General features: G+C 37.8%; 1 protein-coding gene across 2 annotated transcripts in view; it reads right to left on the bottom strand.

Annotated features, from left to right (window-relative positions):
- Positions 1 to 15155, bottom strand: part of REC114 (REC114 meiotic recombination protein) — a 121600-nt gene that overhangs the window by 82136 nt on the left and 24309 nt on the right. For both annotated transcript variants that reach the window (XM_004374813.2, XM_023729822.1), the window contains exon 2: positions 14501 to 14590. In XM_004374813.2, the coding sequence (XP_004374870.1) occupies positions 14501 to 14590 (90 nt within the window). The remainder of the gene's footprint in view (positions 1 to 14500; positions 14591 to 15155) is intronic.

Below are 15155 nucleotides of genomic sequence, written 5' to 3'. Positions count from 1 at the left end.
CCAAGAATTATATGCCTAGAAAAACTGTCTCTCAAATATGATGGCAAAATTAGGGCAATTCCAGAAAAACAGAAGTTTAGGGAATTTGCAAAAACCAAACCAAAATTACAAGAAATACTAAAAGGAGTCCTCCGGTTAGAAGATCAGTAACATCAGATAACAACCGGAGACTAGAACACAGGACAGTGCAGCCCAGTATCAACCCAGATAGGGGAGTCACAAAAGTAAATCAAAGCTAAAACACTGAAAATAGGGAAACAGAGACGTCAATATGTAAAAGATCACAACATTAAAACAAAAAAGAGGGACTTAAAAAAGGAAACACAGATTTTTCATATGGAGAGGAAGTCAAGGTGATACAAAGAAATAAAAGACTGGTAAAAACGTAGAAAAATAGGGGTAAATATTAAGGTAACCACAAAGGAAACTAACAATCCTACAAGTCAAAATAAAAACCCAGAAAAATATAAAGATTCAGCAAACACAAAATAAACAACAATGAAAAAGATGAAAAGAAAATACATAAAGAAAAATGACTCAGCACAGAAAATTAAGTGGAACAAAGAAACTGTGAACACACAAAAAAAGAAATCAAAATGACAGCACTAAACTCATACCTATCAATAATTATGCTTACTGTAAATGGACTAAATGTACCAATAAAGAGACAGAGAGTGGCAGATTGGATAAAAAACATGATCCATCCATATGCTTCCTACAAGAGACACACCTTAGACTTAAAGACACAAACAGGCTAAAACTCAAAGGATGGAAAAAAATATATCAAGCAAACAACGCTCAAAAAAGAGCAGGAATCGCAATATTAATCTCTGACAAAATAGACTTTAAAGTAAAATCCACCACAAAGGATAAGAAAGGACACTACATCATGATTAAAGGGTCAGTACACCAGGAGGACATAACTATAATAAATATTTAGGCACTCAATGACAGGGCTCCAAAATACATAAAACAAACTCTAACAGAACTGAAAAGAGAGATAGACAGCTCCACAACAGTAGTAGGAGACTTCAATGCACCACTTTCCGTGAAGGACAGAACACCCAGAAAGAAGCTCAACAAAGACAAGGAAGAGCTAAATGCTACAATCAACCAACTTGATCTCATAGACATAAACCGAACACTCCACCCAACAGCAGCCAAGTATACTTTCTCTTCCAACACACATGGAACATTCTCCAGAATAGACCACAAATTAGGCAATAAAGCAAGCCTTAACAAAATCCAAAGCACTGAAATATTAAAAGAATCTTTTCTGACCATAAAGCCATAAAAGTAGCAATCAACAACAGAAAAAGCAAGGAAAAAAAATCAAACACATGGAAACTGAACAACACCTAGCTCAAAAACTACTGAGTTACAGAAGAAATTAAGGATGGAATAAAGAAATTTCATAGAATCAAATGAGAATGAAAACACATCCTACCAGAACCTTTGGGACACAGCAAAAGCAGTGCTCAAAGGTCAGTTTATAGCAATAAATGCACACATTCTAAAAGAAGAAAGGGCCATAATCAAAACATTAACACTACAACTGGAACAAGTAGAAAGAGAGCAGCAAAAGAAGCCCTCAGGCACCAGAAGAAAGGAAATAATAAAAATTAAAGCAGAATTAAATGAAATAGAGAATAGAAAAACAACTGAAAGAGTTAACAAGACCAAAAACTGGTTCTTTGAAAAGATCAACAAAATTGATAAAACCACTGGCCAAACTGACAAAAGAAAAACTGGAGAGGAAGCGAATAACCTGTATAAGAAATGAGATGGGTGATATCACAACAGACCCAACTGAAATTAAAAGAATCATAACAGAATACTATGAAAAACGATACTCTAACAAATTTGAAAACCTAGAGGAAACGGACAAATTTCTAGAAACTAACCTAAACTAACACAAACAGAGGTAGAACAACTAAATACACCCATAACAAAAGAAGAGACTGAAAAGGTAATTAAAAAACTCCCAACAACAACAACAAAAAAAAGCCCTGGCCTTGATGGCTTCACTGGAGAATTCTACCAAACTTCAGAAAAGAGTTAACACCACTACTACTAAAGGTATTTCAGAGCATAGAAAAGGATGGAATACTCCCAAACTCATTGTATGAAGCTAGCATAACCCTGATACCAAAACCAGGTAAAAACATCACAAAAAAAGAAAATTACAGAGCAATATCCTTCATGAACATTGATGCAAACATCCTCAACAAAATTCTAGCCAATAGAATTCAACAATATATCAAAAAAATAATTCACCATGATCAAGTGGGATTTTTATCAGGTATGCAGGGATGGTTCAACATTAGAAAAACAATCAATATAATCCATCACATAAATAAAACAAAAGACAAGAACCACATGATCTTATCAATTGATGCAGAAAAGGCATTTGACAAAGTCCAACACCCATTCATGACAAAAACTCTCCACAAAATAGGAATAGAAGGGAAATTCGTCAATATAATTAAGGGCATTTATACAAAGCCAACAGCCAACATCATCCTAAATGGAGAGAGTTTGAAAGCATTCCCCTTGAGAACGGGAACCAGACAAGGATACCCTTTATCACCACTCTTATTCAACATTGTGCTGGACATCCTAGCCAGAGCAATTAAGCTAGAAAAAGAAATAAAGGGCATCCAAATTGGTAGGGAAGAAGTAAAAGTATCTCTATTTGCAGATGATATGATCTTATACACAGAAAACCCCAAAGAATCCACAAAAAAACTACTGGAACTAATAGAAGATTTCAGCAAGTTTCAGGATACAAGATAAACATACAAAAATCAGTCGGATTCTTTTACATCAACAAAGAGAACCTCGAACAGGAAATCACCAAATGAATACCATTTACAATCGCCCCCAAGAAGATAAAATACTTAGGAATAAATCTAACCAGAGACGTAAAAGACCTATACAATGAAAACTACAAGACACTACTGCAAGAAACCAAAAGAGACCTGCATAAGTGGAAAAACATACACTGCTCGTGGATAGGTAGACTCAACATGGTGAAAATGTCAATTCTACCCAAAGCGATCTACAGAAACAATGCAAGCAATCCTGATCCCAATTCCAATGGCATTTTTTAATGCGCTGGAGAAACAAATCACCAACTTTATATGGAAAGGGAAGAGGCCCCGAATAAGTAAAGCATTACTCAAGAAGAAGAACAAAGTGGGAGGCCTCACACTACCTGATTTTAGAACCTATTATACCGCCACGGTAGTCAAAACAGCCTGGTACTGGTACAACAACAGATACATAGACCAATGGAACAGAATTGAGAATCCAGACATAAATTCATCCACCTATGAGCAGCTGATATTTGACAAAGGCCTAAAGTCCGTTAATTGGGGAAAAGACAGTCTCTTTAACAAATGGTGCTGGCCTAACTGGATATCCATCTGCAAAAAACTGAAACAAGATACATACCTCACACCATGCACAAAAACTAACTCAAAATGGATCAAAGACTTAAATATAAAATCAAAAACGATAAAGATCATGGAAGAAAAAATAGGGACAATGCTGGGAGCCCTAATACACGGCATAAACACCATGAGAACCATAAGTAACAGTGCACAAGCACCAGACGAGAGACTAGATAAATGGGAGCTCCTAAAAATCAAACACTTATGCTCAGCAAAAAACTTCACCAAAAGAGTAAAAAGACAACCTACAGAATGGGTAAAAGGCTTTTGGCTACGACAAATCCTATCAGCGTCTAATCTCTAAAAGCTACAAGATACTGCAAAATCTCAACAACAAAAAGACAAATAACCCAATTAAAAAATAGGCAAAGGATATGAAGAGGCACTTCACCAAAGAAGATATTCAGGCGGCTAACAGACACATGAAGAAATGCTCACGATCATTAGCCATTAAAGAAATGCAGATCAAAACTACAATGAGATATCATCTCACCCCAACAAGGCTAGCATTAATCCAAAAAACACAAAATAATAAATGCTGGAGACATTGTGGAGAGACTGGAACACTTATACACTGTTGGTGGGAATGTAAAATGGTAGAACCACTTTGGAAATCGATTTGCGGTTCCTTAAAAAGCTAGAAATAGAAGTACTATATGATCCAGCTATCCTGCTCCTTGAAATACATCCTAGAGAAATAAGAGCCATCACAAGAATAGATATATGCACACCCGTGTTCATTGCACCACTGTTCACAATAGCCAAAAGATGGAACAACCTAGGTGCCCATCAACTGACGAATGGATAAACAAATTATGGTATGTCCACACAATGGAATACTATGCAAAGATAAAGAACAATGATAAAGCCATGAAACATCTTATAACATGGAGGAAGCTGGAACTTACTATGCTGAGTGAATTTAGTCAGTCACAGAAGGATAAATATTGTATAAGACCACCATTATAAGAACTCAAGAAAAGGTTTAAACAGAAGAAAACATTCTTTGATGGTTATGAGGGTGGGGAGGGAGGGTGAGGGTTATTTACTAACTAGATAGTAGATAAGAATTATCTTAGGTGAAGGGAAGGACAGCACACACTACAGGGGAAGTCAGCACAACTGGAATAAACCAAAGCTAACAAGTTTCCTGAATACAATCAAACACTTTGAGGGACAGAGTGACAGGGTAGGGGTCTGGGGACCATGCGTTCCGGGGATATCTAGGTCAATTGGCATAACAAAGCTTATCAAGAAAATGCTCTGTATCCTACTTGGGTGAGTGGCATCCGGGGTCTTAAAAGCCAGCAAGCGGCCATCTAAGATGCATCAATTGGTCCCAACCACCTGCAGTAAAGGAGAATGAAGAACACCAAAGACACAAGGAAAGTATTAGCCCAGGAGATAGGGCCACATAAACCAGAGACTTCATCAGCCTGAGACCAGAAGAACTAGATGGTGCCTGGCTACCAACAATGACCACCCTGACAGGGAACACAACACAGAGTCCCGGATGGAGCAGGAGAAAGATGGGGTGCAGAACTCAAATTTTAGTAAGAACAACAGACTTAATGGTCTGACTGAGACTGGAGGAACCTCAGAAAGCATGGCCCCTGGATTCTCTATCAGCACAGAACTAAAACAATTTCCAAGGCCAACTCTTCAGACAGGGTTTGAACTGGACTGTGGGACATAAAGTGATACTTGTGAGGAGTGTGCCTCTCAGCTCAAGTAGATACAAGAGACTAAACGGGCAGCTTCTGTCCACAGGCGAGATGGGAAGGCCGAGAAAGTTAGGAGCTGGTTGAATGGACATGGGGAACGAGGGGTGAAAAGGAGGAGTGTTCTGTCACAGTATGGGGAGAGCAATTAGGGTCACATAACAACGTATGTATAAATTTTTGTGTGGGAAAAAAAAGATTATAGCCAAAAAAAAGACACTATTTTCTTTGCCAGTAAGCAAGGAACTTCACCTGCCTCTGCTGCGTATGAATGTGTGTTCTCCTTCCACTGAAATGCTAGTTAGCATCAGAAGTACCATTAGCACAGACACACGCCACTACATTGTTAGAGTTTAGAAGGAGTGCTGGGAAGGCAAATGGGGAAATGCCGCCTGAGGAAATCTGGATGGAGACTGGAGAGGTTAGACCAGGTAAAGTAAGGTTTTTCTGGAGTAGTCATAAGAATAGAATTCATAGACTATTCCCAAAACTCTGACAAATACAGCTCAATAGAAAATTAAAAAAAGGAAAGGCAAGGGCAAGGTAGTCTAAGGTGTAATTCACTAATTTCTCACTAAGGTGGGGAAGATGATCACAGATTCCCAAACGGAGCTGAAAAGCCAGCCAGGGACATAGAGGAGGTAGGGTGAAGACCCCCTCATATTTCTTTCAGTGGGTAGTCAGCAACTTTTCAGGCAGGTATTGCATAAGAACTAGGTTTATTTAGCTGTGGAAGAGGATAAAATTAGAACAGTGAAATGATTTAACTCTTGCTAACCCCAGTCTCTGTAGAAGAAATAACAAAACACACAAAAAAGTAAAATTGATGCCAATGGTTTTAACTATTGGGGGGGAAGGGATGATAATAAAGTTATGCAGAACTTTGTCCTTCCTGGTCCTTCCTGAAAAAGTGGCAAAATAAAGACTGGTAACTAATTTAAAGAGTTTAACAGTTTGAATAACTCGATTTTAAAACTTTGTGCTAAATCTTTCTTCTCAGAAAGTTCTGAAGTTGAGACTGTGATTTGGACAAATATTTTTAAAACTAAGTGGGTTAAAATTAGAGCTTGAAGGTTACAGGGTTTTCTTAAATAGGAATATACCATTTTCGCTCATGAAAAATAAGCCAATTTCTTCTGGAAGAATATTTGGACTGGGTGTGAAAAGGAAAAAGGGCAAAAACCCCAAAAACTATGAACTCCATCATTTTCAGGATGACCCATGTTTCTTTCCCAAGAAAATAGAATTAATATGGTTTCCAGACCATTTAACTTCTGTGTTTCAAGCATAATTCTATTTAGGGAAAGACCCTCTAACTGATCAGAACCAACTGAGATAAAAAATAGTGGGTAGCAATAGAGGCTAAAAGTCTTGGGAGCTAATGTTCCCTATGTGGATATCTTTACAACTTTGGCTTCAGACATTGGCTTCTGCAGCTTCAATGTTCAGAAGGGAGATGTTGATAAAAGGTGGATCTTTAGACATTCACAATTATAAATAGAATATGTTTTTAACTTTGGAGAAATATCCCAAAGGGAGTTATGAATTCCACTTTGTAAGAAGGAATTTGAGAAAAAGGAAATAGATGGCAGCCCACTGAAGGGTGAGTGGACTATGATCAGGTGCTCAGGCACCAGGAGTGGAGAAGCCTAATAGGCCTGAGCAGGCAGGAAAGAAGCAGGTGACAGGAACAATCTCAAAATTATAGCTCACTGGGGGAGAGTACAGCAAGGCACAGAGCTACGTGCCCCAGAGAAGCCATGTCTACATGTCCCCATCCTAAAAGGAAATCACAGGGCTCATTCTACACCTACCTCAAGTTGAAAGAAGTAAACAGGAGTGAAAAAGGGAATCAGATGAGACCTGGTGAAAAAGAAGCTGTACTCACTAGCCGGTGTTTGTGTGTGTGTGCATTTGGCAGGGAATGATAGTTTAAAAAAAAAAAAAAAAGCCCAAGATAGCCAAGGGAAGACTGATTACAGGCTTTAAGGGGAAGTCAATTGAGCCCAAGTCCAAAGCAGACAGAAGATGGGGCCAAGGTTTCCCAGCTTTCTTGCTATACCAACCTTTTGACAGAAATGACAACAGAACAGCCTAGGGATGTGTCTGCATGGAACCCAGTGACAGTGATGCCCCTGCTTGAATGCAGGTGCTAAGTGAACAAGCAAAATTGAAACCTGGGGTATTAACAGACCCCAAGCACATGGTTTAATGTGAAGCATTAAGTTCCAAGACCTCACAGGAAATCAGAGACCTGTTATTTTTTAAGGGAAATTAAGTTTACATAGCTATCCAGGTCCAAGAAGTAAGCCCAAAGCCTTGGTGACCTTCTTGGATTTCTACAGAAACATATTACACGCTTGAAGCTGTTACTGGGCTCTACCCATCAGTTTCCCTAAAAGAAATAACTTTATTTATTTTGGGAGGGGGAGGGGTCTGGTGATTGTACACTTTCCCCAAAAATTTGAGAGTATAAATATAGCACATTTTAACCCACACAAGCAATTGGAATCTTGTACTAAAGCAGAAGTGGCTAAAACTTTCCATGACTGTCCTGTCCCTACCTTTTGTGAGAAGAATTCTAAAAATATACCACAACCCTCTTCAATGTGTTGGTTTTTGCAGAATCCAGAAAATATTGTTAAAAAACACTGTTCTTTAATTTTAGGGGTAAAATGTTTTTAAAATATGTATTGTTATTTTTACCAAACTTACACAAATGCATAGTTTCAAAAAGCAAATAGCTCTATAATAAAAGTCAATTCAATAAGAACTGAATATTTTTTTAATTTATTATTTTAGTAGAACTAAAAAGAAAAACCGTCTCAATAGATACAGAGAAAGCATTTGACAAAATCCAACTTCTATTCATGATTAAAAACTCTCAGTAAACTAGAAATAGAAGGGAATTTCCTCAATCTCATAAAAGGTATCTACAAAAAATGTACAGCTAACCTTGGACTTAACAGTGAAAGACTGAATGCTTCCCCTCTAAAATTAGAAACAAGGGAAGAATGCCAACACTCACCATTTCTACTCAACATTGTACTGGATGTCCTAGCCATTGTAATTGGGGCAGTGGGGGTGGGGGGGAAGTATAAGGTTGGAAAGGAAGAAGGTAAAACTGTCATTATTTGCAAACAATGTTATCTTCTATGTAGAAAATCCTAAGTAATACGCAAAAAAAAGTTGTAAAACTAGTAAATGGGTTTAGCAGGATCACAGGATACACAGTCAGTATAAAAAAAGTAACTATTTTCTACACGCTAGCAACAAACAATTAGATATTGAAAATTTTAAAATACTATTTATAATAATATCTATAATTTGAAATACTTAGAAACCAATTTAGCAAAACATGTACATTTTTTGCGCTGCAGTGAATTACTTAATATGGCCCTTCTAGCCACGGTCTTTGTAACTCCCATCAAATGACTGGGTGGGATTATGCAAATGGGATATATGAAAACCTAACAAAGGGATTGGTCAATTTTGCCATCCCACTAGGCTTAAAGGGAGACACTGAGAGAAAGAGTGGAGCTGTAACATGGAAGATAGAAAGGGACAGCTGTAACACTGGAGATGACAAGATGCAATGGCAGAAAAATGGCAGCAGCAGAGGTACAAGACCAGCAAGAGACCGGTAGGAGACTAGCTGGAGATGGCTCCGTAGGCTTCTCAGCCCATGGAGTGAGAAAGCTGGATGACTTCCAGCAGGTGATATCCTCGCGAGTAGCATGCCTCCAGGTACTTGGTAGTGCTAGGTTTGCAGACCCGCAGAGCTACAGCTGAGCACCTTTGGGCCAAGGCTTACTGGAGGAGTTGGGTGCCTCAGGGCACTTACTGGCAGGGCTAAAATAGTTTTGTAACACTTGCCTGAGCAGGGCAGAGGCCAGACCAAGGGGCTGAGGGGCCAAGGGCCAGAGAAAGACCTGCCTGCAGGTACTGCTGAGAAGAGGCTGTCCTGCTCGAAGAACTGTATCCTGAGCATTCTTGAACCTGAACTGTAACCTGTTACTTCCCTAATAAATGCTATATTTGTGAGTATTGTCTGTGAGTTCTGTGTGGCCATTGCAACAATTTATTGAACTAAGCAGAGAAGTAGAATGTGCCATGGGAGGGACAAATGGTGTCAGAATTGGTAAAAAGGGTGGCGAGAGGTGGTATGTCTGACCTCTGTCTCACAGGAATCAGCCTTGTGCTGTTGATCTTGATTCTCCTTCCCCCTTGTGAAGTTACAAGAGGTCAGCTGCCTCTGCCATACCATTTTTACACTTGTGTTCTGAAAACTACAAAACAATGATGAGAGAAATTAAAGAAGATATATAAATAAATGGAATGTTTAATATGTTCACAAATTGGAAGACTCAACATTAAGATGTCCAACCCAAAACCAAACCCACCGCCATCGAGTCAATTCCGACTCATAGCGACCCCATATGGTTTCCAAGGCTGTAAATCTCTGTGGAAGGAGACTGCCACATCTTTCTCCCACAGAGCCACTGGTGGTTTTGAACTGCCAACCTTTCAGTTAGCAGTTGATCGCTTTAACCACTGTGCCACCAGGGCTCCTTATTAAAATGTCAATCCTCCCCAAATTGATTTATAGATTTAAGGAAAGCCCAATCAAAACCCCAGTAGGCTATTTTTTTTTTTTTTGGTAGGAATTGGAAAGCTGATTCTAAAATTTATATGAAAATGACCAAAAGTACCCTAAACAACTGTGAAAAAGAACAAAGTTGGGGGATTTATATTACGTGATTTAAAAAATTACTACAAAGCTAGAATACTCAAAACTGTGTTATTGGAGTAAGGATAGATATATAGGTCAATAGAACAGAAAAAAGAGCCCAGAAATAGACCCACACATATATAGCAAATTGATTTTCAACAAAGATGCCACAGTAATTAAATGAGGGAAAGCTACTTGTCTTAGTTATGTAGTGCTGCTGTAACAGAAATAACACAAGTGGATGGCTTTAACAAACAGAAATTTATTCTCTCATAGTCTAGGAGGCTAGAAGTCCGAATTCAAGGCATCAGCTCCAGGGCAAGGTTTTTTCTCTCTGTCAGCTCTGGCGGAAGGTCCTTGTCGTCAATCTTCCCCTGGGTCTAGGAGTTTCTCAGTGCAGGGAACCCAGATCCAAAGGATGTGCTCAGCTCCTGGCTCTTCTTTCTTGGTGGTATGAGGTTCCTCTCCTCTCCGCACCCTTCTCTCTTTTATATCTCAAAAGAGACTGACTCAAGATAAAATCTAATCTTGTAGATTGTGTCCTGCCTCATTAACATAACTGCCTCTAATCCTGCCTTATTAACATCACAGAGGTTAGGATTCACAATACATAGGATAATTACATCAGATCATAAATGGAGGAGAACTACACAATACTGGGAATCATAGCCTAGCAAAGTTGACACACATATTTGGGAGACACAATTCAATCCATAACACTAGTCTTTTCAGCAAATGGTGCTGGAACAATTAGTTACCTGTCTTAGTCATCTAGTGCTGCTGTAACAGAAATACCACAAGTGGATGGCTTCAACAAAGGGAAATTTATTCTCTCACAGTCCAGTAGTCTCCAAGTCCAAATTCAGGGTGTCAGCTCCAGGCAAAGGCTTTCTCTCTGTATCAGCCTTCTCATCAATGTTCCCCGGACTAGGAGCTTCTCCATGCAGGGACCCGGGTCCAAAGGACGTGCTCTGCTCCTAGCACTGCTTTCTTGGTGGTATGAGGTCCCCACTCTCTGCTTGCTTCCCTTTCCTTTTATCTCTTGAGAGATAAAAGGTGGTGCAGGCCACACTCCAGGAAAACTCCCTTTACGTTGGATGAGGGATGTGACCTTAGTAAGGGTGTTATAATCACACCCTAATCCTCTTTAACATAAAATTATAATCACAAAATGGAGGACAAGCACACAGTACTGGGATCATGACCCAGCCAAATCGATACGCACATTTTTTGGGGGACATAATTCAATCCATGACAATACCCATATGCAATAAAATAAACTCAGACCCGTAATTCTCACCATATATTAAAAATTAACTCAATGGTTTCAGAAGTAAATTCCCTAAGCTCCATGAATTATATGCCATAATATAGTCATTTTTTTTCAATACCACTTTGCTTTAACTGAGGGACTCTATATAAAATATAATAACAACAATGTATGTTAATACTATTAAATAATACTAAAAAATTCCTTATGAACTATAGACCTAAATATAAGACATAAAATTATAAAACTTGTAGAAGAAAACTTAAAAAAAATCTTTGCAATTATGGAGTAGACAAAGATTTCATAAATAGCATAGAAAAGAAAAAAATCAGACTTCATCACATTTTTAAACTTCAAAAGACACTGCTAAGAAGTGAAAAGCAAGTCAAATACTGGAAGAAATACTTGCAGAACATATTTCTGATAAAAGAGTTGTAACCAGAATAAAGAATGTTTACAACTCAATAAGAACACAAACAATTCAATTAAAAATGGGTAAGAAATACGAGCAGATACTTCACTAAAGAGATACACAAATAGGAAAAGTATATGAAAAGATGCTCAACATCATTAGTCATCAAGGGAATGCAAATTAAAACCACAAAGAGGTATCACTACATACCCACTAAAATAGTTAAAAAGACTGACAATACCAACTGCTGGTGAGGACGTGAAACAACCAGAACCCTCATACACCGCTGGTGGGAATGCAACTTTGGAAAACAGTTTTGCAGTTTCTTATAAAGTTAAACATAAGTACTACACAACCCAGCAGTTCCTCTTCTTAGGTATTTACCCAATAAAAATGAAAACATATATTCCCACAAAGGCTTGCACAGGAATGTTTATAGCAGTTTTATTCATAATAACCAAATACTGGACCCAAATGTCCATCAAAAGTTGAACAGATAAGCAATTTGAGTTTATCCACACAATGGAATACTACTGAGCAATGAAAAGGAATGAACTACTGATACATGCTACAACATGGATGAATCTCCAAAATATTAAGCTAACTGGAAAAGCCAGACACAAAAGAGTACATATGGTCTGACTCCATTTATATGAAATCTAGAAAAGGTAAAACTATAATGAAAGAGGATTGGTGGTTGGTAGGCGCCGGGAGTGAGCAGAGGGGATTAACTGCAAAGGGGCATGTTATGGATTAAATTGTGTCCCCCCAAAACGTGTGTCAACTTGGCTAGGCCATGATTCCCAGTACTGTGTGATTCTCCTTCATTTGTGATCTGATGTCATTATCCTATGTGTTGTAAATCCTATGATGTTTATAAGGCAGGATTAGAGGCAGTTATGTCAATGAGGCAGGACTCAATCTACAAGATTAGGTTGTGTCTTAAGCCAATCTCTTGAGACATAAAAGAGAGAAGCAAGTAGAGAGATATGGGGACCTCATACCATCAAGAAACAAGAGCCAGAACAGCGTGTCCTTTGGACCTGCGGTCCCTGCACTGAGAAGCTCCTAGTCCAAGGGAAGATTGATGACAAGGACCTTCCCCCAGAGACGACAGAGAAAGAAAGCCTTCCCCTGGAGCTGACACCCTGAATTTGTACTTCCAGCCTACTAGACTGTGAGAGAACAAACTTCTGTTTGCTGAAGCCATCCACTTTTGGTATTTCTATTGTAGCAGCACTAGATAACTAAAACCGGGCATAAGGGGTTAATGGAAACATTCTATGTCATGATTGTGGTGGTAGTTACATGACTATATATGTTTGTCAAAACACAGAACTGAACACTTAAAATAAGTGAATTTTACTTTATGTAAATTATACCTCAATAAAGGTGATTTCAAAAAATAAAAGGCATAAAAATTAAAAATATTACTTAATATCTAAGTTATGTATATACATTGCATATATATATACACGCAACATGCACCAAAACTGTAGAGTTACCCTATGTTTCTCAGCAGCGTGTGTCTTGGAATTTGATTAACTTGGTTTTGCAACTGCAGTGCAAAAATCATCCCATGTATGGAGCAGAAAAACCTCTACCAGTTTGTAACAACACTTACCACTGATACAGAAAAAGAGACAAAGCTCAGAGGGTCCACCTATGTCTAAGGAAAGCCAAACTGCATTAATGTCACCATTCAGCAAAGACCCAGGATCCTGACAGGGAGAACTAGCGGTGAGCTAGGCATCCCTCAGCTACTGTTTGGAGTACTCTTTATTAGCAGCTGACAAAGAAACCTTATCTCTTGCAACTGATGCAGGCCCTGACAGGTAGATAAAGCAAAATGGTAGAACTTGTGCTGCAGTTTTAGGAGTCACGAGGAACACAGAGACAACCTTGCAGGTGACCTCACATTCAATAAGGCCAAAGTCCATTTAAGTGGAAAAATGAATCATAATGTACACACGTGGGACTCTGCCATCATAATATGATAGAACATGTAAGGGAGTCACCAAAAATTAATGTCTTTTTATTATATTTGACCTATTTATTTGTTTCTCCCCACTAGAATGATGATACAACATGATGACAGGGAGTTGTGGCTTTGTTGTTCATTGCTCTATCCCTAGCACCTAGAACAATGTCTAATATGTAGTAATTGTTCAATAAATATTGTTAAATGAATAAATTATGCATATGTAGACTTCAGTAACCATTTGTTGAGTGAATTTATTATGTCCATGTAGATATTATTCACAGCTAAACAATATACTAATCTTCCATTACATTTTTTTTCTTGTGAGATTTCTTGGATTGGAAGTTAATAATTGTCTTGTTTCTTCATTCATTTTGTTTCTATATACCAATTCAAACTCAAACTTTCAAGCAAGATGATTATTTTCTCCTTTATACACTTTTTCATCCCCGAATTTCTTACTATATATGTTTAAAATAAAGAACAAATGCATTTTTACAAAATTGGATTTTTAGAGAGGGCTAGATCAATTAACAATAGCATCCTCTGAGTTTTCGTTTAGCTATTTCCTCAAGTCTATACCTCTGCATATGCTATTTTTCCTATCTGGAAAAACCCTCCACACACTTCTCTTTAAATTTAATCTGTCTTCAACCGATATCCCCAGTTAAGAATCCCTTATAGTACTGGTTAATTCCAATGCCTTGAGCTACTCTGACTCCCAACAAAACACTAAACTTCCTTAAGGCAGGCAATATTCATTACGTTTTTGTATTTCCAACTGTTATAGCACATTTAATACACGCTTAATTTTCTGAACTTGATGAATTTCAGTAAGGCTAAAAAAAGGTAAAGGATATAAAAATTAATGTAAAGCTATGGGGATCAAGACATACATTTGTGTATTAAACAATAGGCATAAAACCTACCAGTAATGTCTGTCCTTGAGAAATGAACAAATGACCTGAGACAACTATGGTGAGAACAAGATACCCAGATTCTTCATTGGAATCAAAAACCTTGAAGAGAGAGAGAGAGAAATATACATAACACATTTCTGTAATACTGACACACATAATACCGATAACAATTTATTTCCTCACAGTGACCTTCCTACTCTGAATGTTTTTTCATTTCATTTAATATGACATCATTCCCTTGTAACTTCAAACTTGGGGATAACATTCAGGCTTTAAAAAAATATAATCAAAACCAATATTTTGAAACAAAAAGAATACTGGATTAAGAATCAGAGATGTGAGCCCTAAGCCAACTTGTTAGTTACATTTTAATAAATCATTAATTCTCTCTAAGCCTTGATTTTCTTTCTGTGAAATGGGGATAATGTCCTACAGGATTGTTATGAGACTTAAAAGTCCCAGTTTCTTCAACCATATAATCCACTTTTCACAACCCCTCAAAACCTCGTGTTTTCTTTCTCTCCCCCACGACTAAACTTCAAACTAATGCTTTATTTATCGTCATTTACAAAATTCAAAATATATATCAGATTCCCACCAGTACATGGTATTCTCTGCTTTATTTATCATCATTTAAAAAATTCAAAATATATATCAGATTCCC

This window comes from Trichechus manatus, unplaced genomic scaffold, assembly GCF_000243295.1.
Source record: "Trichechus manatus latirostris isolate Lorelei unplaced genomic scaffold, TriManLat1.0 scaffold00030, whole genome shotgun sequence".
Lineage (NCBI taxonomy): Eukaryota > Metazoa > Chordata > Mammalia > Sirenia > Trichechidae > Trichechus > Trichechus manatus.
The sequence above is the reverse complement of the archived record's forward strand: the minus strand, read 5'-3'. Positions and strand labels throughout refer to the sequence as shown.